The sequence below is a fragment of the Crinia signifera genome, chromosome 6 (assembly GCF_055691185.1).
Source record: "Crinia signifera chromosome 6, ASM5569118v1, whole genome shotgun sequence".
Classification (NCBI taxonomy): Eukaryota; Metazoa; Chordata; class Amphibia; order Anura; family Myobatrachidae; genus Crinia; species Crinia signifera.
In genome coordinates this window covers 272,147,118-272,172,932 of record NC_139222.1, presented here as the reverse complement: position 1 = coordinate 272,172,932, position 25,815 = coordinate 272,147,118, and the positions used below count along the sequence as shown (strand labels likewise).

The 25,815-nt window shown below is 45.5% G+C and overlaps 1 protein-coding gene across 3 annotated transcripts in view; it reads right to left on the bottom strand.

Annotated features, from left to right (window-relative positions):
- The window catches only part of SLIT1 (slit guidance ligand 1), a 305,558-nt gene that overhangs the window by 252,868 nt on the left and 26,875 nt on the right, over positions 1 to 25,815 (bottom strand). The window contains exon 1 of one of the 3 annotated variants that reach the window (XM_083149613.1): positions 20,528 to 21,202. The exons of the other annotated variants lie outside the window; for them this stretch is intronic. Coding sequence (XP_083005739.1) covers positions 20,528 to 20,703 — 176 coding nt within the window. The 5' untranslated portion in view covers positions 20,704 to 21,202. Of the gene's footprint in view, positions 1 to 20,527; positions 21,203 to 25,815 lie in introns of those variants that run through there. 3 annotated transcript variants of the gene reach the window in all.

The window sequence follows — 25,815 nt, the reverse complement described above, 5'->3', positions numbered from 1 at the left end:
GCAAAGCCGCAGGCAGCTCTCCCTCTCAGCTCAGGGGTCCTGAAGCCTATGATGGACTGCCTTCTGTGATGGCTCCGCTCTGGCCGCGACTTCCTCAGCACTCACCACAGACTCCACCAGTGCTGGCTCCCCCAAGCTGCGACTGATGCTGAATCAGGCCCATTATGTAGACACCGTAATGATGACACAGACTAATCAATACTAACCGCACCCTTAAAATTGTGTTGTCTACATGTTGATGTGTTGAGATGGTGTAGGTGTTGACATTTTAACCATGTCGCCATTATGACATTCAATATTATGGCGTCAACCTGTTGATTGTTGGTAACATAACATCCTCCCACCTGACCAGTGTTATTAATACTTAACCTTTTGAGTGCCAAAGTTGCTGTGGGAGATCCTCAAAATATCTGCTCGAAATGCCCACGCGACTCACATCGTTTAGAACCCGCAATCATAACTCTGCATGCGTAACCCATTCGTCCAACGCAAGCCTGTGATGGGCATCCATTGACACCCTGCGGGCCCTGTGGGCAGCGATGTCGCCATCAGCGGCCTCCCTCTCCCCATATCCCACAGCGCTGAGTCAGGACGAAGGGGGGAAACCATTTGATGCTGAGTACTTTTGGTTTTACCCTCATTCACACGGCTGTGATTGCATTCACCTGATGACTGGGCTCCGAAATCCCATAGCCCAGCGATCAGATCTAAATCGGGGCCACAGTCCCACAGGACAGTGCTGCGAGAAAGGAGGGGTGTTGGGGGTAGCACTCTAAATACCCCTTATACCACCTGCAATATCCTGGGTTATTGCACGGGTGCATGCAAGTACAGTACTTGGGATTGCAGGCAGTGTGAAGTTGAAATGACCTGGGTCGAGGGACCTGGCATTTTAACATGGGTAGCGAGCAGTGCAGTGTAAACGGGTAACCCGGGTCATGTGACCAAGGACCCGTTCACTGCAATGAAATAGCCAGCAATGGTGGATGCTCTCATATCTCAGCGCCGGCTCAGAACTAGCCTCCAGGGTTGCCGACTGTTTAATGCTCCTCTCCGGGAGAAGCCCGGAGAGGAGACTTTCCTTACCCGATCGGGGGGCGGGGCTTGACGGTGTCATAATTAAGCCCCGCCCCCACTACGGGAAATAGTAGAAATTACTGATATCCATGGAGGGGGCGGGGCTAAAATGACGCGATTGTGCCATTTTAGCTCCGCCCCCTCCTCTGAGACCCGCGGATTGCGACATTTACATGCCGCGATTCGGGGGGTTCAGGGGGGTCCCCCAGATTCCGGGAGGGTTGCCCACCCTTCCGGGGGGCCGGGAGGGGGACCCGATTTTCTGGAGACTCCCGGGAATTCCGGGAGGGTCGGCAACCCTGCATTATGCTGGGTGTGAACAGCACTGTAAAAATGGTCACAGGCCCGGTTGCATCCAGGCTGGAGCCGCGTCCAAAATCCCGGTTATGACCTGGCATTTTGGTGTAAAAGCGGTATATTATAAACAGGGTGGTGGGGTCAATCTGCTTTTATAAGGAAAAAACTGGGTCGCACCAGTGTACGCTCCCATTTTAATATTAATGGGTGCATGATTACAGGCCATGCTCCCTTAACAAAGTAAGATAGTAGTTTAGGTTGAAAAAGACTTAAGGCCCATACACAATGGGCGACTTTGAGCTGAAAGTAGCTGAGTTTTGTCTTTTGAGTGGCTTTCAGCTCAATGCTGCCCAGTGTGTACGGGGCAGCGATGAGCAGTGAGTGCTGACGCGCGCTCCCGCATCATCGCTGGCCCAGCCACTCATCTGCTGGTATTATCAGCAGATGAGCGACAAGGTGGATGACTTTTCATAGCATCCTGCTACGGAAAGTCGTCTGACCACAGGAGAATCACTAACAAGGGCAAAAATCTCTCAGTGTGTATGCACTGAGCGATTATCAGCCCAGCAATTTTCCCCATCATCGTTGTCCATACATGCTGGGCAAAAAGTTTCTTTGGCGGGTCTGCGCCCCTTTTTAGGCATGACCAAGCACAAATGAGAGTTTTCGGTGCACAGCTGATAAAATCTCAACTTGCAGGGAAAAAAAGCCGCAAACCGCATTTCCGTCAGATTCCGCATAAGCCTCAGCTTTATCTCTCAGCTGCCTAGTCAGAAGCCTCCTCCGGCAGCTAATGGGTTAACCCCTGCAACAGAAGGAAGACATAATTATAACGTCTGATTAGCGAAGATGTCCACCTGCGTGCCGGAGATGAGCAACCTCCGGGCTGATTAAGAAGTAAGCACGGCGCTGGCGAGCCGAGCGTGCTGAGAGTTGGCGAGAGAATGCTGCAATGCAGGACTAGAGCGCGGGTTTTATTACAAAGTGCACTGAACCAGAGGCGATCATTTCAAGTTTATCTAAAGATTTCTGCATGACTGCAGCAAAACAGGAACGACACGAGATGAGAGCCTCCCCGCAGCCTCTCACTCCGACAGCGGCTTCATGCTGTGACTACCGAGCAACCACTGCAGAGCAGGACAGGGCAGCATTGTGCGCACAGAAATACACTGGCTGGGTCAAGTGCAGGCGCCATACGTGCTCCTGACTTTAGCACAGTCACAATGTGGCAGCAATGCTCAAATCAACGCCGTCTAACTGTGAGATTGCAGCGATTCTTCCCTATGCCCCACCATTGTTTTATATGTTATATAGCATTAGAGAATAGAGAGTTGTATCTAATGTATAGAAACCTTCTTAAAGTCTGAAAACTGATGGTGAAGGCGTATTTTGCAACCAAAGCAAATGATTACATAGAAACATTTGGGGTAATTCAGGTCTGATCATACGGCCAGCGCTCAGTTCAGCCTACGCCCAGCAAGAGTGAAATCCTGTGCGAAGGGATGTGTATGGCTACACGTCTATGCGTAGCCGTGCGCATAAGTCCAAAACCCCACGTACCAGGCTCACCAGCTAATGATTTGTACACTTGACACAAGTTATTGCATGTGTTGCATGGCTAGTACACCCGGGCTGAAGCGGACGTCGCACACCCTCCCTTAAAACGCTTAGGCACACCCGTATTTTCCCTGACACTCCCTGCTTTTGTTTCTGGCATACCTAGGGTGAAATCGCACCTTTTTAGGTAAAAAAAAAAAAATTGCACATGTACTGGGGTACGAATACTTTGAGCCAGTCCTGGACAAAAATGCTGGGGTCCCCCCACGTATTTCAGAGAACAGCACCAGGCTCTTGGAGTGGTCCTGGTTCCAAAAATACAGGGGACAAAAAGAATAGGGGTCCGTCTGTATTTTGGAAACAGCACCAGGTTCCAACAGCCAGTAGGGCAATGCCACAGCCGGGGACATTTTTATTCAAGGTCCCCCGCCCATCACATCACCCCCTGGCTGGTCATCTTTGGATGGGGTCCCTGAGGGAGTGGGGACCCCCCCAAAAAAGACTTCTCCTGTCCAGGGCTGAAGCCCGGAGCTGTACCCACCACCCTTGATTGGTTGAGGGGAATCCCTGTGGCTGATTCCCTCTGTGTCGGGGAAGAGCCACTTGTGAGAATACATCTGTCAAATCCTTTTTGGACATTTTTGGTAGGGGAACCATACCGAAAGACAATAAGACCATTGCTGATCCTTGTCATCTATGCCAATCTTCATTTTGTCTATTACTTTCTAATAAAAAAAAAAGGTATATATGTATTAAATGCTGTAATAGAAGATTGCAGAATAGCTGCTTTTCTTCGGTAATGCAAAACTACAACTGTCCTTGCTAACATGCTGGGGACAATGCATCGCAGAAATGACAGCGCTTCGCAGAACTGCGGAGAGCTTGCATAAATGTGGTAGAATCCTAGCTGCGAATGCGGGCCGCGGGTTGCCATTATCTGGCTTATAGCGGCTGCGTGTGATGTCACACAGTTGCTGCAATAATGGTCTGGTCCGCACTCAAATGATGCCGCCCACCACCATCACTCGACTAGTCTACTGTATGTGTGAAGGTCTCTAGAAACATGGCATCTTCGTCTTATTCCCAGGCGCATGGGCAGCAGCCATTTTCCTGGTGACTTCTTTAGGCAGCACACACCCTACATCCAGGGCCGGTGCCACCACTAGGCAAATCTAGGCATTTGCCTAGGGCGCCAGCCACTGGAGGGCGGTATTTCGCCCCCCCTTGCCGCCCGGGTACCTGTCCTGCGGTGTATATGTGCGTAAAAGCTGGCGGCGGCAGCAGCGGGGGGTCCCTGCAGTCAATAAGAAATAACGAGCGCTATCCCCCGGGCTATGCGGAAGCGCTTCTGTTTTGGAAACACTGGCAGAGATTCAGCCAATCAGCGTGCGCCGTGCGGCCAGTGTTTCCAAAACAGAAGCGCTTCCGCATAGCCCGGCGGATAGCGCTCGTTATTTCTTATTGACTGCAGGGACCCCCGCTGCCGCCGCCAGCTTTACAGCGCCGCAGGACAGGTACCCGGGCGGCAGACACCGGGGCGCCCCCACCCCGACTTGCCTGGGGCGCTCTGGTGCCTTGCACCGGCCCTGCCTACATCCATTATAGATATGCCAATGGCCTACATACTGAAAATACCTTCCTGCAAACTCCCGCAGAGTCCATGAGGATGACGGGTGACAAGCGGAGGCAAATTTGTGCTAGCTAATCAAATGCAGTGATCAATAAATGTCCCCTCACTTCCAGGTTCCACAATCCTCTCATCAAATAGTAGCACTTAGCTGACCAATACAGCTACAATACATTTCCTAAGGCAGACATGCTACAACTACACACGTAGTTCCCATATGTACATGAAAGATAAAACAGTTGGTGTTGACATGACAATTACAACGCAGATGAACGCACATTATTGCTTTGGGGAGGACTGAGAGTTATTTACTGACATTGCAGAAAGGTGCAAATGTGCCCGAAGCCATTACAAAACCCGACATTTACTTTCATTGTGTCATTTGCACCAGACAGACAAAAGCTCAGTGATTGTTAGTTCCTGAGGTTTTACTGACTGGTACTTTTTAGCGATGTTTATTAAATAACCCTCATTTATCGCTGACCTTTGGCAGGCCAAGAGGACCACTCTGCTAAGCTGGAACTAATTCCATATGCCCTACCACCCATATACAGCCAAAGTGGGGTCCTTCCGGGTGACAGGCGCTGGTTGTGTTTACAGACTGATAGTGGAGGCAACCAGATCTAAGCAACTTTAATAAGCCTTATTCTCTCATAGACACCGTTGCAGTCTGTACAAAGAATGATGCTTGGATTACAGGAACGCAGGGGCTCATTCACAGATGGATGCTGTTTCAATATTGTCCCAGTTTGCTGTCTGAGAAAGCATCAGAGACTCAGTCCGCATGTGCCCCAGCAGTAGAGTTTCGTCAGGCATCTTTAGCAACGCGTCGGCTAATGACTTGTGCAAAGGGCAGGGATTTCCAATACAGCGTGAACGCCGGCTTGCCCTTTGGACGTTCAGTAAATGTACCCATGTCTTTAGAGGCAGCCAGCGGATCATAGTAGACAGCAGTGAGTGTTTCTACAGCCCCGTACACACGGAGCAATGCGGCCTCTCTTGCTGAGCGACGGGCTTAAACACGATAACTCAGCACACATCGCCGCACACAAGCAATGTACACCGCGATGTGTGCTGAGTGATCTGTGCGGAGCAGGACTTTGCCTATTATTTATAGACAATGCCCTGGAATCTTGCAGGAAAGACAGTGCAAGCACAGACTACTGTATCTCTGCGGACGAAAGCAACTCAGTGTGCATTGTCGTCCCCCAGGGCCATGCACACGGAGTGACACGTGCTTCATTTCTAAACAGATCGCTTAGAAATGGGGTGAAAATCGCTGTGTGTTTATGCCCCTTTAGCACTTTAGCATCTCCTGCAGCTTTTTGCTACTTTTGTTATGTCGCAGAGAGTTAAAGAGGTCATACCTAAAATATTAGTACCTAGCAACAACACTGGTGCATGAGGCATACAGAGCCTCGTGTCTCAGAGTGCTACCCACTGGATAAGGTGGCATTTTGTTGTCACCGGCGGTGTCAACCTTTCATTCCTTTTGTCATTTTTTTTTTTATTGGCCATTGTCTGATCTCTCATCAGCCATGTCTTCCAGTCATCGGTAATGACTATAGGAAGCCAGAGGCGGTGAGGTCTGTCAGCCTCCTCTGAGACTCGAGGCTTGCAGAGGAGCCAGCTGCTGAGGGCATGCAAATGCATCTCCTTAGAGACCCAGACAGCAGCTCATGCCTGGTCAAAACAGAGACGCAAGGATCCCCAAGCTGGAGGAAATAGAAACCAGCAGCAATTGTAGCCACCCAGTAATCTGTGCTGATTTTTTAATTATACCGTCAGGACTGCGCAGAATTAGAATGCAGCTTGTAGGAAGCACAAACTTTGGACAAGGAAGGCTGGAAGCAAAGATACTACCTGATGGTCAATGTTGTGGATATGGGGCAACTAACGGTTCTTCAGATCCATAGAGGAGTTAAACTAAACCTTGTAGAACCTAATTAGCGCATCACACAAGAAAGACAAATATTTATCCTATATAAACGATAACTCTTCCTTAACATTATTTAACCGTCACCCCATCAAGAAGAACCCTGGGGATCCAGTTTCAGGAACTCCTACTGCTTGGGATGACTCCCTCGGCAACAATCTTTTTGCCATGAGCCAAAAGATATATAGTCTGTACAAGCAATACTATGGGGTATATTCAAAAACTAAAGCAAAAAGCAGTATAGGAAAATAAACACTTGGCACTTTTCGCTTTGCGGTAAAGGGCAGTGCCAATGGGAAGCTCCTTGGCATCTTGAAAATACCCAAAAGATGTCACCATTCCTACGGCCAGCTCCCCGGCAAGCAGTGGTGGCATCAGACAGACACAAGTCAGGGAGCTGGTCGGGAGGAGCAGAGAAAAGGGAGCTGGCCGGGGAAATGGAGAAAAGTAGGAGAACGCCACTTCCAGGCTCCCTCCGTTTCCCCAGGTAGAAAAGAGATGTAAATACAGTTTCTGCACAGCCACCATTAAAACCTATTGAGCGGATGCAGAATAAGGACGGAGAAATGAAGATATGGAGAAATCTGTGAATTTTCTGTAATTAAAGAGAAAACAAAACTTTGGCTTTCTGCAACTAAATGCTGGAGAAAAGCCTTTTTCAGTGAAATAAACAGACCTTTCTGTAAGATCCTAGAACATGGTGGTCACATGACTTATCCTAGGGGCATTACACCTGCATTCCCGTAATAATGGCAGGAGGATGCCTCTTGAATGCTCAGATTATCCAAAATAACATATCATCATAAGCCGATCTTAAAGAACTCAATGGGTTTGCTGATATTTTGTTGATCTCCTGCAAATAGTATGAAAATGTATCCACTTTGATTGGCAAAGTACAGCACTGTCCTACATGACAAATGCAGCACAGCACAGGTAACATTTTATAACACCTGTAATAGGGTTGGCTGGTTTAAACCGCCTCGGTTTAATCCAAATGGTTTAAAAATAAACTAAACAACGCTCTTTTTAAAAAAAATATGCTGTGACTACAGACACAGCACAGTGACTTCTTAAAAAAACCCTGGTATAATTCCATATTGTTGCTTGTGCTCAACATCTAAGTAAGCTGAACAAATGCAGTAAATCCCACGCACAGTAGAGGTGCTAAATCTGCCTAGCATCAAGCTTCTACCCCAACATTCCCATATGACAGGAAAAAAAAAACACACTCACAATCTTAATCCTGTGAGTGCCAAGTGAATTTGTCAAAATTGGTGTGAAAATTGCCAAGCAAACATTTGTATTCAACATAATGACTGTAATGTTACCTTATATAGGAAATATAATCTTTTTTTAAACAACATTTTTTTTATTTGAAACTATATAACAAATGTGAGCAACGCTGGAATTTTTAACCAATATCTTGCATATCTCACAGAGATGTTGGAACTCAAAGGGCTAAAGAGTAAACAACGCCAACACATCAAACAGGTTATACACGGAGAAACGCCTCATGGTTTAATCTTCATGTTTTATTCAATTTAAAACCTTGTGACAAATCCTGTGATAATGCCTAACTTTTTTTGTTGTGTTTGTGCGTTTCTCTGAAAAGCACTTTTGCAGGTTTTAATTTTGTTTAGTCTAAAATTGGTTTTATTGAAAGATTTTAAATAAATCATATCAAAGCTTAATAACTTTGTATTGTTAATGCTAGAAAGCAATAAAACATGGTTGATGAAGGTTGATACATACAAATTTTTCACAGTATTATTATACCAAACAGGATTACTTTTTTTGGTACTTATGAGTTATCTGGGCGCCCGATTTTTTGATTGTATGCCTTAAGTTAAGGCATACAATCAGATGCGATGCGATATCGCATCGCATCGCATCGCATGCGACCATCGGATGCGATGACCCGATTTTTCCATAGGAATCAATGTTAAAATGGACAGAGTCCATTTTAACATGGAATTCAATGGGAAAAAGGGGTCCTCTTCATACCCCTACTATCCAAGTGGGCATGGAGTTGGATATAAACCTGTGGCGAGCATAGCGAGCCACCGAGCCCGAAGCGTGGCGAGCGAAGCGAGCCCCGCGAGGGGACGGTATTCTATGTCCCCTCGCGGGGCTCGCTACGCTCGCCACGCTTCGGGCTCGGTGGCTCGCTACGCTCGCCACAGGTTTATATCCAACTCCATGCCCACTTGGATAGTAGGGGTATGAAGAGGACCCCTTTTTCCCATTGAATTCCATGTTAAAATGGACTCTGTCCATTTTAACATTGATTCCTATGGAAAAATCGGGTCATCGCATCGCATCGCATCGCATCCGATGGTCGCATGCGATGCGATGCGATGTGCCCGATCCGACCCGATTTAGAAATCGGGCGCCCGGATAACTCATAAGTACCCTTTTTTTTCATAAAAAAAGTGAATGACAAAAATGGTTTATAGAAGAAAAAAAAAAGCCCTGTGAAGCCATTTTTAGGGGGATACATTCATGGTGATAAGACTTAGAATAATGTCAACATTATAAATGTTGCCATCAATTTTAGGGTTAGAGTGCAAAGTCAGGTTAAGTTGATAAGTATATAGAGAACCACATTGTCGACATGCCGACTGTCAACATTATTATGAATGCCGACTTTTTGTACTGCACCCGTTTTTTGGTGCACTTGGACGACTCCTGTAGACAGACACATATGCTACCGACGTACAAGCAAAGACAACTAAAAGTAATACAGTATGTTCATACTGGTATGGGTCATAGAGTCGACAAGAGGAAGGTCGACATGCATCAAGGTTGACTGCTCTGAAGGTCAACATGGAGTTAGGTCGACACAAGCATTAGATCATCATGGGGAAGGCTGACAGTCAAAAGACCAACATGACACTTTTGATCCATCGCTGACAGCTAAAATTACAGTTCTTCGTAAATCTTTACCGGGTGTTTCCAATTTTGGTAACCTCTTCTTAATATAACCTTCCCCCAAATGAAGCAAATGGGGTGCTCACTGCAGGACTCCCTCACCTAATGCTTTGCTGCCGCTCACACCTAGTATAGATGATGTAACAAGACCCGGAGAGAGGTAACCAATCAGCTTCTGTCAATTTCAAACACGATAAATGACAGTTGACAGTTCAACATGTTCACTTTCTTAATGCATTCATTATAATCAGATCGTCACCCAAAGGCCTCTCACCCGCCGGCAACTGCTAGTACAGTGCACGGATATGAGCGCGAACATCCAAACCACTGTTTTCAATGACCCCATACACAATTGGGTGGATACATTTACTACGATGGGAGTTCTACTGAACATGGGATGTTGCCCATAGCAACCAATCACATTACATTTCAAATTTATTTAGCAACTTCTAGAAGATAATAGACAGAATCTGATTGGCTGCTGTGGGCAACATCCCATCTTCGATAGAATAGATGTTGCTTTGGGTCGACCATTGAATGTCGACATGGCTTAGGTCTACACGTGAAATAGGCCGACGTGGCTAAGGTCGACACGGTTGGAAGGTCGATGCAAGCATTAGGTCGACAGTCAAAATGTCGAAATGAGGTTTTTTACGTTTTTGTCCTGAATGTCGACATAGTCAAAGGTGTCGATCCTATTAACCCCAAAGGGTGCGGATGATTCGCTGAGTGCCAATCATCACGACACCCGGCACAATTTATGGTGGGCCGAATTTACTGCTCGCACCTCCATAGGGGTGCGAGCAAATTTCAGTGACTTCAGCCCTGCGAAGGAAAATGCACCCGAACGGCAACTCGCACCCTTCGTGGTTAATAAGATCGACCCCAAAGTGTACCGCGTCTCCTTGCTGCGCTTGCCATGCTTCGGGCGCGGTGCCTCGCTGTGCTCGGCACACCATTTTATTCTCCCAACATGCCATAGTGGATGGTAGGGCATGAAATACCTCCTGTCGGCACATGTCGGCTCAAAGATACAAGTAAAAAACTCAAGTCGATCTTTTGACTGTCGACCTTCCCGTTGTCAAACTAATACTTGCGTCAACGTTCCAACCCTGTCAACCTTAGCCATGTCGACCTATTTCATGTGCCGACCTAAACCGTGTCGAACTTCAGAGGTCGATCCAATGCATGTCCACCAAAATAGGGTCCAATGCATGTCCACCATATACCAGAATGATCCAGGTGCCCTGGATGACACAACAAGAAGGTGATGCACTGTATTATCCTGGTCCTAGCCCAGCCCTGAAGACAATGAACAACAGCGCAATCCTGAATGAGCAAACATTTGGCCTTCTCTATCTGCTGATTGGGCAGCTTTGTGAATGCGGTGCGATAGGTGAATCAATGATTTACCAACAAGCCTTGGCTCGGCTACAGATGTGTAAACAAGTGATTTATAACACACACTGCTGTGAGCTACTCATACCCCTTTCACATCGCACTTTTAAAACGGTACATTGCCGTTTTTTTTCCATTTTAAAACATTTAAGGCTGCAATGTGAAAGTGCCAGAGTTGATTTACCGGTTAAAGTTAACCGGTATTTCAACATGGTTAAAAAGCAGAGTCCTACACGTTTTAAAGCCGTTTTTTTGGCAGTTTGAACAGCTCTATTTCAATGGCTTGAAACGTGTCCCTTGGGGGTTAAACGGGTTGAATGTTTGAATGGTATTAAATGATTTTTAAAACGGTTTTCACCTGCAATGTGAAAGGTCTCAAGGCTCAGACCCGTTTTAAAGTCCCATTTAAGAATACCGTGTCATTACCCATTTCTGCAATGTGAAAGTAGTATCACAGTGGTGTGAGCTGAACCAGTATCCAAGAGAAGCTTATTATCAAGTTACCATAAAAAAAAAAAAATCACAACTGAGGCATGAGGCATCACCATTAATAGCGTGATCCAAACAGTGCGCTGGGTGAACGCAACAGCATAACACAACGCATAACCACTAATCACGATACCACCCTGTGCCTGCCTGTTTCAGTGATTGGCAAAATTAGGACAGTCTCCCATTTACTCCTAATAAACAGGTGCTATTCATTACCGTGCCGAAGTTACAAACGGTCCTGTAACTGCAATACAAGAGACGTTGTGTGGTACCGTTAAACCGCCCCATCAGCCTCCTGTGCCAATGTACCTGGTCAATCTTTCATTTTATTTACTAATAAAACACGCGGAGACACAACATTCCCCAAATAAAGTTTGTTTACCTGGCTCCAGTGATTTATTTTATTATTAAATAAACAGTCGCTAATTGGTCAATTACCACCAGCTGTCAATCGGTGGGAAACAGGACGACAATTTCTCCTCTAGATCCGTCACATAAACCCATTCACTTGATGCCAAGGTGGCTTTAAAACGGAGCAATTGAGAGAATTACAAACTACAAAGACATGGCTCAAAAATGGTTCAAGTTATTTTTTGTAATTCGATAAAAAAAAATAGCGGCACGACTAGTTTGCGGCTTCCTGCCTTATTCATTATGAATTGCGTTGGTCCTGTGGTAATTATGTTTGAAACTTGCTGCAGTTTAATGTTGGCCATAAATCAGACTAGTTGGCTGGATGGAATAATGACCTGGTACTGGATGGGAGCAAATGTCATTTGCAATTCAGTCATTTGCTCACAAAATCTGGAAACAGGACAAAAACAGTGGCTCAGACATGGTGCTGTAGTTGAATCTGTTTGATCTAAACAATTTGACTGAATGTGCGCATTTTCCTGAGTTTGTGAGCAACTTGCTGATTGTCATTTGCTCCCATACAGGACCAGATGTCCAATCTAACCAATTAGCTAGTTGAATGAAAGTTGGTCTAGTGCACTGATGGGGAACCTTCAGCCCTCCAGCTGTTGTTAAACTACATATCCCAACATGCCTAGCTACAGTTTTGCTATTTGGCCAAGCTAAAACTGTTGCAGGCAGGGCCGGCTCTACCACTAGGCAGCTTTAGGCAGCTGCCTAGGGCGCCGGGATCTAGGGGGGTGCCACCAAGTCTGCCTATCAAAAAATCAAGGATGTCTGTGAGGATCCTTGCAGGTGGTTGCTGTGGAACCTCTATGACTTCACCTCCATGCTTTCTCTTGAGGCATACTTCCCTATTTTGCTGCCCTCTCTTCCTGTACTCTGTTGTGGGTGGCAAAGGGGAGGGTTCTGGGGGCCTCCAGAGAAAGCAGGGGTCTTGCCCACCTATAAGGACCACTCAATTTTGGCAGGCACCCTGCCATTCCAGAGTGTTAGGCAATTGTGCATTAAAGAGTTGGAAAATGGTTATTGGTGGCAGTATTCGGGGGGGGGGGGGGGGGCGGCAGTAGGTTGAAGTTTTGCCTAGGGTGCTGAGAAGCCTTACTCCGGCCCTGGTTGCAGGGCATGCTGGTATGTGTAGTTTAACAACAGCTTGGGGCGCCAAAGGTTGCCCATACCTGGTCTAATGTATGGCCAGCATAACACTAATGCACCGAAGAAATTCAGTATTCCTCCAATACTACTCTAAAAAAAGTGACTGTCCCACAATCCTTAACACTGCCTCTTTCGGCACTGATTTGTGGATGTGATGGACAGTATAATACAGTTCACACGCACACAGAAATAGGACAAGAGGAGGTGGAGGTATCTTAATGGACCCCTCTCCGCATTTCAAAAATTGCTCCTACAGAATTGTATTGATTTAATACCATATGAAAATGGCTTCAGTTCTATACATGCAGCTCCTACAAATTTCAGTCCAATGACAAATGGACCTGTTACATAAAGCATGCAGAGAATACTGTTCCCGCATGTATAACTGACTCATTCAACTTACAGAACAGGCTCCTTGGAGGCTATGTGATCACTTTAAACTGCACAACCATACATGAAGCATCTGACTGTAAACATACATGAATTAAGCTGCCCACGAATGCTGCCATCCCACCTATAACACTGTTCCAATTCACCCAACTGGGTAACCTAATTTAAAAAATTCCCGATACACTCTAAATGAATTTTGATTTGGTCATTGTTGGGCATTGTGAGTAAGCTTTGATGTAATTTTGCTTTATTCATTACTTAAAACAGCGCAGACATATTCTGCAAATAACAACTATGTATGATGTAGCGGGCATACAGCTTGTATTTACCAGAAACCCTGGTGAGTAAGGCTGTTTCAACTTAACACTGGCAAGTGTGACAAAACAGACTTCTAAGTAAGAAATTTCTCTGCAAACAAACAAGGCATCATTTGAATAATCTCTCTGCTTGGAAACAAATGAGCTTATGACAAGTGTATTTACTAAGCAATGGATTTGCCATTTTTGCTGATTTTGCCTGCAATCTTTAAAAGAATAATACAGGTTGAGTATCCCTTATCCAAATATCTGTTATCTAAATTATTCCGAAAACCATACCAGGAAGTGGAAGAAAAAAACAACATTTTTTTCTTGCTAAAAGCACTACTGATATGTAACTGGCACTACTGGGGACATCTGTAACAGCACTACCGGGGACATCTGTAACAGCACTACCAAGTACATGATATGTAACTGGCACTACTGAGGACATGATATGTAACTGGCACTACTGGGGACATGATATGTAACTGGCACTACTGGGGACATGATATGTAACTGGCACTACTGGGGACATGATATGTAACTGGCACTACTGGGGACATCTGTAACAGCACTACTGGGGACATGATATATAACTGGCACTACCGAGGACATGATATGTAACTGGCAGTACAGGAGACATGATATGTAACTGGCAGTACTGGGGAAATCTGTAACAGCACTACCGAGTACATGATATGTAACTGGCACTACCGAGGACATGATATGTAACTGGCAGTACTAGGGACATGATATGTAACTGGCAGTAATGGAGACATGATATGTAACTGGCACTACTGGGGACATGATATGTAACTGGCACTACTGGGGACATGATATGTAACTGGCTCTACTGGGGACATCTGTAACTGGCACTACTGAGAACATGATATGTAACTGGCACTATATGTGTGCAAGAAAATGATTGCTTAGCATTCAAATTCAGTGCCTGAGATATCACACAAACTTTGATTCATGTTTTGAAACCTTGTTTCATGCACAAATAAAATATATTTGTGTGTATTTCGTGTGTTTGATGTGTTTACACAACATAAATGCAAGATACCTCAAGATACATCATTGAAATATTATAATAATCTGAAATACGGAATAATCCGTTATCCAAAGTTCTTCTGGTCCCGAGCATTTTGGATAATTTTACTCAACCTGTAACAGCAAATGCAAAAGCAGGCTGGTTTTACTTTAAATATTATTGATTTTTTTTTAAATCTGCCAGGCAAAATCTACCCCCCAACAATCAAGACTTTGGAAAAACCAATGCCTTAGTAAATATACCCCTTATTAAATTATTTTTGGTTGGGACTAAGGGACCCTTAATCCAAATTGAGATGACTTAACGTAGAAAAATAATTCAGAATAGATCACACAGCCAGAAGATCGGTTATATAAACTAAGCCACTAAGAGTCATATCATCCATATATAAGTCTATTGTCCGTGTGTCTCCGAAACACTCCCATCTGTTGGCAGTGAGTGAAACTACATCTCTTTCTCTCTCACACAAAGGCAAAGGTAGCAAACTAGCTTTTGAAGCATTTGCTTCGAGCAGGCCTACTAGCCTATATCTATAAAAGCCTATAACTAATCATCTTTTTGAGATGAAGTACTGCCAGTGACCACTAGAGGCCACTCAAGAGACTAATTACTCCTTAACAGAAAGTGAAACCAAAATGATATGTTTCAAACTTCCTGGATATGGAAAGAAGAAGCTGTGAAGACACAGATTGGAGGTAGGAGAAGATAGAGACTAAGCAGTCATTTAGATGGGCTATTTACTAGTAACCCATAAATGTGTTCGGTTATGGAGGTTTTTTTTTTGACAAATGAAGATTAGAAGGGGCCTAAACCAGTACTGTGCCTCAGGCCCCATAGGGTATTACACCGGCTATCAAGGATCAGATTTGGCTAATGGGTAGTGATTTGGACCCCTTTGCTATAAACCATAGCCCAGAGCAGGAAAATCATTTTACAACTCCCTCTAGCCAACAACCCACTAAGACAGGGGTGGCCAATCCTGTCCTCAAGATCTACCAACGGTCCATGCTTTCCAGGCAACCTGTGGATCTATAGTAGGAATGAATGCAGCAGGTTTTAAAATGTGACAGTTAGTAATGACTACAGCTGTGCACCAGCCAGGTAACCTGGAAAACGTGGACCATTGGTAGATCTCGAGCAGTGGCGTAGCTAAGTTTTGGGCGCCCCCCCCCCCCCGCCATTACGGGGGGGCGCCCCCCCGCCGCCACCCATGCAAACCCCCCCCCCAATCCCGTGCAGCCTTACCTATCGCACTGATCCCGGCGGCTCCGTTCTTCTTCTGCGGACCACCACAAAATGGCCGCCCCCATACAGCAGACAGTTTCAGAGAACTGTGTGCTATATGGGGGTGGCCATTTTGTGGTGGTCCTCAGCAGAAGAACGGAGCCGCTGGGACCAGCGAGATAGGTAAGTCTGCGGGGGATTGGGGGGGGGGGTGTAACTATAGCACCGCAGCCCCCGGCGCCCCCACATGCACAGCCCCCCCCCGCAGTGGCTGCGGTGCTATAGTTACGCCGCTGATCTCGAGGACCGGTTTGGCCACCCCTGCACTAAGACATCTTTAGCACTACTACACATGAACTACACTATAACACTTCACTAGGAAGGAATAAGGGGCCCATTCATCATAATGAAGCATCCAAGTCGCTGTGAGTGGTAACTTAACTACCACTGCATTTTTAGCATTGCTCCGACGCACGAACAGTGGTTCCGAATGCTGCCCCGAGTTCTCTTTCACTGCTACAGAAGCAGCAAGGATTCTTAGCCCTGCCAATCTGCACATGCGTGACCTCACACATGTGCACAGCCACAGGGTACACATTGCAACGGCAATAGAAGAATCTGCACGAATCCCTCTTCCCAACCCGATCTGGAATCCAACACCATCTGAATATTAGGCTGCTCCCCGGGAAACATATGCGGGAACCAGGACTTCCTCACGTGTAACGGGTTTAGAAAGGTTAATGAATAGACAGTAATTCTGTTGAATCTGCGCTTAGCGTTCCATTAATGTAAAAACGTCATTATTTTGCGGAAATAATTTCGCAGCGTCTCTCCTATAAGCCTAGAACAGCCCATAAGAGTTAATAATCGTCATTTCATTAGATGCAGCCTAAAGTTCCCCATCCACATCTCGCATGCACACACGGCCTCTGCAACGCATAAATGTATGTCTGAGCGCAAGACATATTTTCCAGATGGTCTGGCAATTGAAAGGCAGGAAATTTCAGAGTGAGCTGCTATCTAAATGATCTAAACATAGGCAGCGCATAATGACTTGGACGGAGGCGAGGAATACCGCTGCACTTGACTTGAGAGCCTTTGATAAGATAAGGCTCCCAGAAGACAGGACAGGCCCCTCTACCCCCTCGCAGGGTCCAGCCGTGAAATGGAGAAAAAAAATATGATGATGGCTTTCACGCCTCAGTGCCAAAGACCTTGTGGTTTTCATTAAACTTCTCCATCGGTCTCATGGAATTCATCGAAGTTTTAAGCTCGTCGCTAAGCAGTCGTCAGAATGATTCCAGCATGTACAGCTTGGGGGTATCTAGCGAAACTTTCCCATCAAAGTGTAAAATCTACTCAACTTGTATTCAGTACGAGTAATAATCCGATTTACTTCTTGGGGGGAAATAAGGGGCTGGCCTTACGATAGGGGGCTTCTGGAGGGGGATCTACATATCAAGCAATCAATGTAACTTAGATATGAGTAAGATAAATAGATAAGAAATCAATATGAGATAGATATGAAATCGATATGATATAGAGACAGACAGATATTTATAATATGACATTTTTATAAGACAGAAAGATAGACAGACATATATCAATCTCCTGCCGCTATTCCCGACGGGGGGAATAGCAGCAGGGCCCTATTAAATGCTGTCTTCCCGACAGCATTGAACAGGGATCTCGGCAGAACGGGCCCGACTTTACAAGCAGTCGGGCCCGTTCTGCTGAGAACGGCCAGGAATTGTCGAGCTCCCGACCACAGCTTGACGATTTCCAGCCGTTCCTGGCGACCATGCATCCTTTTCAGCGTTCGTCAGGCGGGACATTGCCTGCGGAATCACTGTCGAGATAGCCGAGAACGGGACAGGGTCACGGCTGTCGGGCCAGCCCTATAATCGTGATCCGCAATTGAATAACCCCCATAATGAGGAAGATATATAGATAGATAGATATGAAATTTATGTGAGACAGACAGACAGACAGACAGACAGACAGATAGACAGACAGATAGACAGATAGACAGACAGATAGATGAGGAAGATAGGTATGAGAGAGAAAGACAGATAGTTTGCTTTCAGTCTCGTGTAACTAAAGGACCCCAACTCGTGGGAGCTTCCCAGGCAGCAGAAACCCATGCAATATAACACATGCAGTTCTTTTGCATGATATGTATATATCCCATTCTGTGCTGCCGGGAGGCAAGCAGATCCAATATCCGACTTCAATCCAATGGACACAGGACCACGCATCGGATCAGATGTCAGACACATCTGATTTGGCCACTGTTCAGCCCGATCCGTCAGATTCGAGTGAAAAGGGTCCAAGTCGGACCAGGACCGGTGCATAGTCCGCTTAAGTCTTGTCACAAAGTAAAATACATGCCAGTTCGATAGTAATAACCAACATGGGGCAACCCCTGGACCACACACCTAGTGCTGGATGGATGCAGCCAGAGGACTGAGCTATGTTATGCAAACTTCAAGCCAAATGCTAGACCTGAATAGGAAGTGTCACAGGGGGCTGGGATGTGTTTAAATGTCACATAAATAGAACATCAGACTACTATGTAGCCTGTATACATTATAGCTGTGTCATTCATGAAATTGGGAGGCGATCTGTAACGACACGCAGCAGCACCTTGAGCCAATGTGCCTACAAACAGCTTTAACATTTCTCCATTTAAACAGTCGTGCAAAATCAGGCTGGAACGTGAGACCGGGAATAATCCCACCACACGTGTTACATACAATGGCATCTGAAAATGCTGGAGAAATGCAATCTTTAAATGTTTTATGTTCAGGAACCCCGTCTGTTTGCATTGTGAGACCCCGGGGTTGTATCCTACAATCAGTACCCATAACAAGCATGCTTTGTCTCCCTGCTGTAACATAGATGAGCCAGTAATGCAACAATAAGCAGGACATTATATACCTCATGTCACAAAGTATTGCAGGCAGAACAGGTTAAAGAACCCGGCTTCTAGCTGAAGCACTAAATAACTTTCCGCAAGGTTCCAAAAGATGCAATTATATTTTTAATAATGGATTAGCCAAAGAGAATTCCAAATGTGAGAGCACTTGTGCTATGTCATAATCGGTTTGCAATATTTAAAATGTTCTTCAACTGAAATGGAAGCCATAGAAACTGCATGTACTGGAGGAAAGGATTCTATATGTACGGGGCAGCACGGATGGTGTAATGGTTAGCATTACTGCCTCACAGCAGGGAGGTCATGGGTTCCATTCCCACCATGGCCCTGACTGTGTGGAGTTTGTATATTCTCCCCATGCTTGCGCAGGTTTCCTCCGGGTACTCCGGTTTCCTCCCACATTCCAAAAATATACTGGAGGGTAAATTGGCTTCTATCAAAATGAACCCTAGAATGTCTGTGTGTGCGTGTACATGTGATAGGAAATATAGATTGTAAGCTCCAATGGGGCAGGGACCGTGGTGAATGTTCAAATATTCTCTGTAAAGTGCTGCGGAATATGTGTGCGCTATATAAGAAACTTATATATTTATATATATATTCCGTTCCCTGAAAACTCACCTCAAGCCTATCATATTTAAGTACCACACACATAACCCCCTGAGTCACTTATGTATTATATAGCTTCCCGTCTGGACCGACAAGCTATGCTATTACTGTTGCCTGTCCTTGTGTTTCCCTCCTATGTCCCTATAGATTGTAAGCTTGCAGCAGGGCCCTCCTACCTCCAAGTCTGTCTGTTGTTACCCAGTTTGTTCTATCACTGTCTACTATTGTAAAGCGCAATGGAATCTGCTGCTCTATATAACAAACTGTAAATAAATTAATAGATAAATAAATAAATAATAATATACATACACACACAATACAAAAGCATGACAAATCATATCAGAATCTGTTTGACAAGAAGCTGGGGGTTATGAATCTTGCTCCCTTTCCTCCAGACCACCAGCTGGCTCACACCCACTATACCACTGATGATGATGAAGTATGTACTGGTGATGAAGAATGCTCTGTGACTGCTATTAGCTGTCCACTGGCTGGAACCTTCTTGGAAAGCATAAACTGCCAGACAAAGTTCTGTTCCCAAATGCACATGCCTCTCCTAGTAATATCTGCTTCCCAGTACATTATGCAGGAGTTACAAGCTATCATATCCAGAGCGTACCTAGAACACAGTAACATAAAGCGATCTCTATAAAGCTAGTGATAGTGATTACAATGACTTTGAAGTGCAGAATTCATTCATTGCTCTTGTGCAGTTACTGCCAGTGCCCAGGACCGGGGGTGATTCTAGCTCAGTTGCTTAATGTGAGGGGATCGGTTTAAATAAAATAAATGTAATATGACAGCAATAATATATATATACCCACACAGAAGTAAGTGAATGACATTTACTAAGCTCATATGTGCTGCAGGGACAAAGTTGAGAGTTCTAATGCAACATCTGCTGCAATTTTCCCAAACAGCTTAGAGACAAACAAATGAACAATAAAAAAACTAACAATGAAAACTAATTGCTATCTATGTTACAGAACAAACAGTATTTGTTTATCCGCTTGCCTTAGATACAATTATTTTTCCCCCCAGTAAAAAAACAGACACATTTTGCCAAGGCTATAAATATTTAAATACCACCCACAGGTGCTAAAACAGTGTAAAGGTGTCAGGTCAAACTTACAGCCTCTCCGTGTTCCTCGGGATGCTTTTTGGTACCATTTTTAGCCCCAAACCATGACAATCCACTGTGGTCCCACTACAGGTACACAAGGCTGGGCACCCGTTGGCGCACACTTGGCAGATGCTGCTCCATGCCAAGAGCCACAAGGAGAGGGTCCAGCACCCCGTAAGAGCCATGCCTGGGTGAGATTCTCCTGTTCTGCAGAGTGCACAGAGCCCTTTAAATCATCCACAGGATCCTGCACAGTGTTCCAGGTACTTTCCAGATTCGTGAGCAAATCCCAAAGCAGTTTTTTTGTTTTTTTAAGAAAATCTAAAATTTAAAAATTAAAATGAAAAAAAAACAGCAAAATTAAAAAAAAAAAAAAAAAATTGCCCAGTACTTGAATAGCGCAGAAGACACAGGAATCCTTTTGCTCTGAGCTGCTGCGGGGGGAAATGCTGCACTCACAATGCAACCAGAACCTTGGAATTCATTGGAGCTGGTTTCTTTACACTAAAGTGTCTGCCCTGGTCTCTCTCTGTGTGTCTGGAGTTCTCCCCGTGCAGCCAGCCTTCTCTCTCTCTCTCTCCTTCTCTGTGTCTGAGGCTTGGTACCAGCAGAAATAAGAGGCAGGGAAAGCACACAGAGGCATATAACAGCAGTCATCCATCAATTGAGAGACATACAAATATCAGGCCTGGCTCCTCCCTGCTCCCTCCTCTAGACTCCAGTCTAGTGAGCAGGGCTTTACCCCCTACAGTACAGCAGGGGAGAGGTGGGGGCTCATTGACAAACTAAGCAATTACAATGGCTTGCAGGCAGCACACACATACACCGCTTCTAACACTCAGCACGTTGTTAGAAATAAGGAGACAAACGGCGAGCAGTCGTTCCCCGATACCTCAGAGCTTTATAAGCAGACAGGAGGGTAGGCTTAGAGGTATAAGGAATACACTTTTAAGTGGAAACTTTACTGGGGACTTCAGAGTCCTGCTTTTACCTAGTAAGCCCAGCGGAGATGGCAGTTGCTGGCCGCTCGCTGTATGTACAGTAGCACAGAAATCTAGTTGTTCTCAGTGCTGTACATGGTGGTGAATACGACTGCAAGTGAGGGGAACTTCAAAGTGGATTTGTGTTTGGTATGGGGTTTGTGAGGCAGCTGGTACTAAGTGTGGCACAGGTGTGACTGGTGGTGTGCCTTCGCCTGCGCAGACGCTGTTGTTTGGCGTATTGGCGCCATGGGCTCAAAGACCACAAGAAAAAGGTGGAAAGATTGCCCCTGATAATGATGGCGGCTCTGGAACCAAGCATACTGATTGGACCACTGCGGGCCGCATAGACGTACAGTATATAACTCTGCATGTGCGGGAATATACACCATTAGGTCCATGACCACAGGGTAAGTAACATTGCATTCAGCACGGCATCAGCCGCAGAGTCTGTAACATCTGACTGTCCAACACGAGGTCATCTGGTTCCAAAACTCTGTGACCCCAAATTTCCTACTCATCTTTCTGTTGCCAAAGGAAATCATGTGTAGAATTCTAAATCTGGGTCCACACTGGAGCGACGGGCATTCATTCCGACATCGGAACAAATGCCCTTGAGACCGGTTCATGTTCCGCCCTCCGATGTGTGCAGAACATCAAACCTAATATGTGCGGGCGCGCGCAATCTCCCATACACTCTGAACATCGTAGATTTTATCCTGATATGAAACGGCGAACCAGAACGAAATTGCGCCAGTGTGTACCCAGCTTAGGTGGCCATCAGATCCACAGCGTGTGCGTTGCAGTTGTTTGTTCAATCACTTCAAACTGTTTTAAATTATTGCCCAGGTTACTGATGAAGGAAGCATCCTGTTTGGGAGTCTGTAATGCTCAGCAGGAGGGGTGTATTAAATGTAAAGGTCTCATGGTAGGGGACACCCTCCAGGTGAATGCACGTAGCAAGCGCTGTACACTGATGCACAGCACCCAGATGCCCCCTGACATGTATTAATGAAATGATACACAAGAAGATAGGCTACACTGGATGGTACGTTTCATGGTCCTCAAGGCACCCCAATGGTCCACTTTTTAAGTTTATTCGTGCTTGGCCACAGTTGACTTCGTGAATACCTCAGTCAATTTGATTTAACCATCTGTACTGAGCCATGGATATACTTAAATCCTCAAACACCGGGGTGCCTTGAGGACTGCGTTTGGGAACCGCTGCCTTAAGTAGTTTTGTGCACATTGGTCAAACATATGCCCATATACAGTACAATTGCCGGGTGTGATGAGATGCGTGCTCCTGTGCATGGCCATCGCACTGCTCAAAAAAGTATGTGCTGCATCTAATTTTTTAACTAGATGGCATAGAATGCAATTCGCATGTGATGCGATGTGATCTAGTCCAAAACGCATGCAATAATTGTACCGTGTATGGGCCCCATAAGGGGCATATTCAGACCTGATCACAGGGCTGCTAATTTGAAAAGCCCAGTAATCAGGCATACGCCGCCCCACCAGAGTGAAATCCCACCCTGTGCAAGCCTGACAAAATATTGCAGACCGGAAGATTATCTGCAAATCCATCCGTTACCGCTCGCCATGGAATGATTCTCCAGTGTGTGCAGTCTGTGCGCAGCCCAGAACTTACTCTTCATGTGCAGTAGAAACAGGCCGGCACGGTCGTCACAGACCCTTCCTGAAAACGCCAGGGCACGCCTACATTTTCCCTGATACTCAAAGTCAACAGCCGGGTGACACCAACAAAGGCCAGCTTCCTGTCAATCAACTTGCATACATACATACATATATATTGCTCATTGGATGGTGAAGAGTGTTCTCCATACACACCGCCTGATCCATCCTGCCGGACGTCACAACTAGTTACATGAGCTGTCAATCACCATTGGCTACTGTGCTGGTATACAGGTGGTCAGCGGATCACCCATACACACAGCCCGGTGTGCCTTTAGATATATCATATATCGGCTGTGTTGCACAAACATTGTGATGTAATTGTAAACAAAGCAGTTTATATCGACTGTACACACTGGCTAATGTATATCAGCCATTGTGTACACACCTTAAGGCAGGGTACACAGTAGAACATATATCTGCAGCTATATCCCTGGACAGATTGAGCAGCGTGTTCTCCAAACACGCTGCCCACTCAGTGGAGCTGTCAATCACCGCCGGCCGGGTCCTGGTGTGGGTGTACGGGCAGTCGGCAAATCACCTATACATACAGCAGGGTGCGTCGATATATATGCACAGCTGACGCGATATGTCTATAAAAGACGCCGGTTCACAATCCTGGTGCACACTTGTTGATCACGTAGCAATATATCAGTTGATCAATTGATCGGCCAATATATCTGCCAGTGTGTACCCAGCATTACACTGCAATTTACATGAGGTTGGACACGTCCCTCCCAAATCTAATCAATGCATGTGCTACATCTTTCCCCCTACAGTGCAGCATGGTTTTGCATGGGTAAAAAGTTACTTGCTCTGCTTTCCTTTGCACCCAACTAAGAATCAGCCCCAAAATGTGGAAGCGCTTATTTCAGTTCAAGAACGAAAACATCAGTGGCCATTGTATTATATAACCTGTGCTGCAAAGCAGCCACAGATCCCTCTGGTGCAGTGTAACAGCCCATCTGTGATAGGATTTGCTTCACAGCACAATTACATTTTTCCATTGCTCTGTTGGAACAAAGCTCCCCCTTCACCTATGTGATCCTTGTAGTGCCTGTGCTGGTAGCCAGTGGCTGTATGTAGTCATATACTGTACGAGAGGCTTCTGCTTCCCGGCAGCCAGGACAGGTCATAGTGTCTCCGCCTGGTGGACTGCAGGGACCCTGCACACAAACCTCTGTCCCAGAGTATCACAGACATTCACTAACCACTGGGCCTCTCCATGTACTGCAATCATGCAGTCAGCAGGCTTTTAAAAACCTAAAATACTGCATGAGCAACTTGATGTGGTACTACAAGTCCCAGAAATACTTCTGTACATGTTGCTGCCTGGTGCTGGGCTGGCATTCTGTTTTCAATATCTCTTTAGTACATCTGTGGGCTCCTTAATACTTACACCCCCCAAAAATTTGTGTTTTGGGGGAATATCCCACAACCTATTATACTGTAGGTTGGAGAAGTGCTGGAACACCCCCATTTTGATCTTTTACTTATTGGTTGTTTCTATAAATTTGAGCTGTATACTCCTAAACATCAATTGGACTTTTTTTAATTGGTGTGAGTTATCTTCACTTCCCAAACTGCGTAAGGTCATGGTAAAGATTGTCCATAGTGTTTTAGTAAAAATATAGACTAAAAGGAGTAAATGTGTTTGACTTCTATCTCCAAATAGCTGTACAGCGCCGGCAGTTATAGTTCTCCGGGATACCCTAAGCCAGCCATTTCCAAACTGTGGCCCTCCAGCTGTTGTGAAACTACACATCCCAGCATGCCTTGTTATAGTTTTAGCATTCCCTAATAGAAAAACTGTGGCAAGGCATGATGGGACTTGTAGTGTCACAACAGCTGGAGGTACATAGTTTGGACATACCTGCCCTAAGCACTGTTTCAGAGTGTCTATTGTCTGCTGACAACAATACCCATCTATTTTTTCTGTATAACCCCATCAGATTGCCTCCATTAGGAGAGATATCACTGTCAAATTGACTAAAATTAACCCAATTAAAAACATAAATCACTTCCTATTGGTAGAAAGCATTACATGGAACTAAGGGCCTGGCTCCTGTTGACTCGCTAAGCAGAAAATGTACGCTGCTTAGAGAAGGAGTAAATGCAAGATAAGGAAAGCCCGCCCCTGTGCAAATGTCCCTGCCGGCATGCAAATCGATGTTCGTTTGCGGGTGTACGGGCAAAAAAAAACATTTAATGGTCGCCGACCATCGAATTTTTTTTTTTTACCTGTTTGCAAATAGCTGACCTTTATTTACAAAGGAGCTGGCCAAGTTTTAAATGGCCAACCGGTGGAGACTGTTGATACCTTTAAGTTTTTGGGTATCAATATTGTTAATGACCTTTCATGGAATACCCATATTAACATAATTGTCAAGAAGGCCAACCAGCGCATGTATTTCCTGAGGAAACTGCGACTGGCTGGAGTGAGAAGACCCTGACTAATTTCTATTCCTGTGTAATTGAGAGTATCCTCACTTATGGGTTATTGGCCTGGTTTGGTCCCTGCTCGGCTGCGGATCGAAAGTCCCTCCAGAGGGTTGTGTCAACTGCGGGTAGGGCAGTGGGTGTTGTTCTGCCAAACCTACAGGACATCTTTCTGAGTCG